This window comes from Arachis duranensis, chromosome 3 (assembly GCF_000817695.3).
Source record: "Arachis duranensis cultivar V14167 chromosome 3, aradu.V14167.gnm2.J7QH, whole genome shotgun sequence".
NCBI classification, from domain to species: Eukaryota; Viridiplantae; Streptophyta; class Magnoliopsida; order Fabales; family Fabaceae; genus Arachis; species Arachis duranensis.
In genome coordinates this window covers 119,781,351-119,783,608 of record NC_029774.3, presented here as the reverse complement: position 1 = coordinate 119,783,608, position 2,258 = coordinate 119,781,351, and the positions used below count along the sequence as shown (strand labels likewise).

The following is a 2,258-nucleotide window of genomic DNA, read 5'->3' as shown; positions in this document are numbered from 1 at the left end:
TAGCTTGTAACGAGCATAAATTAAGAAAAGCTGTGCCACGTGATGAATTCCAAGCTTCAACTACTCATTGACCCTAACTAGTCCAAGAATCCTATATATCGAAAACACTACTTTACCAAACATTGTCATCAAGTGGAACTGGAGAAGGTGAGAATTGTACCATCTAGAATCAATGAAGTTGCAAATTCAGGAACCCCAATAAAGAAAGAAAGAAAGAAAACTAAATAAAAAACCTTCAAGATTTCCAATAAATTGGGTTGCCCAAGAAAGCGCAACAGACCTGAAATTGCGACATAGTTCAGGGACACTCATCTTGTGGAGTAAATTCGACTTCGTTTGCTTCAGCGTGATGCAGAAAACGGTGGCGGGACCAACCGGTTCTTCGTCTATTGGATGGTCCACGGCCATGGGAACCTTGTCCTCAGGTGGTGCCACCTCTTGATCTTCACCACTGACAGTGATCGATTCAGACTTTTCGGAACCCTTTGAAACCGGTTCTTGAGACTGAGCCACGGGCTCGCCCTCTGGGTCGTTAGTCCCAGCAACTTGATTCATACCCAAAAAGCCCTAATTTTTATAATGCCCAATGGGGAAAGGGAAAGGGGTTAGTGGTAGAAAGTTGCAATTGAAGGCGACAGGTACACTGTTGAAAATCTAGTTAGAGAGAGAAAGAAATAGAGTGTGTGTAGTGGGGTTAGTGTGTTTGTGCTTGAAAGTGTTGAATGCAAGAGAGTTGGGGTTTTTTTTATTATAATTGGTTAATTAAAAAAGGGGGATTCTGAAGTTAGGGTTTTTGTGTTGTGCAATACTGCAATGTGTAGGGTAGGTTTGAATTTGATGGATCAGGAATTGATTGTTTTATTGAGAGATGGCGTCAATGTTTTTGGGGCTATTTCCTCTCTCGTCCCTTTTTATTAATTAAATTTTTGTTTATTGGCTGAGGTTTGTGTTATGGTACTGAATGAGTGGGGGATGTGTGATTCTAAAGTTGCTGCTGCCAATGCAAGAAATCTCCAGAAGAGACAAAGACAAAGTGCCTTTTTTTTTTTTTCAATCAAAGACAGTGTTTGTCAAAGATTTCTTTTCAAAAAAGGAAAAAAAAAAACTCTATTCTCATTTTTTATTCTTTATTTTGTGAATAAAAAGATCAAAACACGAATAAAAACTATATTGAGGTATTAGTTAAGACAGGTTGAAGAGCTTATTTGGTCACACCCAAATTGTATGAATAAAGCACCAGAGCAAGTAAAAGTGATGGCCTAATAATTTGTTTAAAATTTTAAATTTTACATAATTTTTTTATAATAGAATTAACTATTATTACTATTATTATCATCCTTTTTATCATCGTTATAATTCAATTATGTAATTATATCATATCATTTATTATCTGATTTACTAACAACAACATCATCATTTTTTTTCATCTTTTCTACAACGCTATCATTTTTTTGAAATATTTTTGTATTATAAATACTTTTTTTCTTGTGTACGATATTATTTTTTTCATTTTTTCAATGCTATCTTTTTCTTGAAATATTTTCGTATTATAATTACTTTTTCTTCTTGTGTACGATATTATTTTTTGTAACGGTATTATTTTTGGTAACGGTCTTTCTCCACTTAACCATCACGAGTAAAGATATTTTTTAAAAATAAATTTATTAATAGTTTAAAATCTCCACCAATTACCAATAAAACTCTACAAAACTAATTTCATTACAATTTAGCAAATTTTTTAATAGATGAATCATATTATTCCAAAATAATTTTGTTAAGAGTCTAAATGTCCCATTTTTTTGACAAAAATTACTTATTTTTCAAGAAAATAGACATGAACTAAATTAAGTGTTTACAAATCTAAGAAAATTGATTATAACAATTTTTATTTAGTATCAAAATAGTATAATAACAATGTGCCGAAATATAGTAAAACGCAAATCGTTCCGTCTGAATTGCTTTTCTTTTTTAGAAAAATAAAATTTGTCTTTGGCAATTCTTTTAAAAAAGTACAAATCATCCATAGAGATTATGCCTTAAAAAAACATAAATCACTCTTACACGGTTATACTTTTTAAATTTCTTTTAAAAAAACACAAATTTTTCTGGTGATTACAGTTATTTTATCATTAATTGTTCTTATCATTTTGACATTTTAAAAATCATCCCATATTTTAAAAATTATGAAAAATCATCATTTAATGAAAAATTACATATAATTCTTAAATTTTTAATATATTTACTTTTTATTTATTAAT

The 2,258-nt window shown here is 30.4% G+C and overlaps 1 protein-coding gene across 2 annotated transcripts in view; it reads right to left on the bottom strand.

Annotated features, from left to right (window-relative positions):
• Nucleotides 1-859, bottom strand: part of LOC107480814 (mediator of RNA polymerase II transcription subunit 16) — a 9,872-nt gene extending 9,013 nt beyond the window's left edge. The window contains exon 1 of one of the 2 annotated variants that reach the window (XM_021138991.2): nt 281-859. In XM_021138991.2, the coding sequence (XP_020994650.1) occupies nt 281-555 (275 nt within the window). In that variant the 5' untranslated portion in view covers nt 556-859. The remainder of the gene's footprint in view (nt 1-280) is intronic. The other variant, XM_016100991.3, reaches the window with a different exon arrangement.
• Between the last annotated feature and the right edge of the window lie 1,399 nt (nt 860-2,258).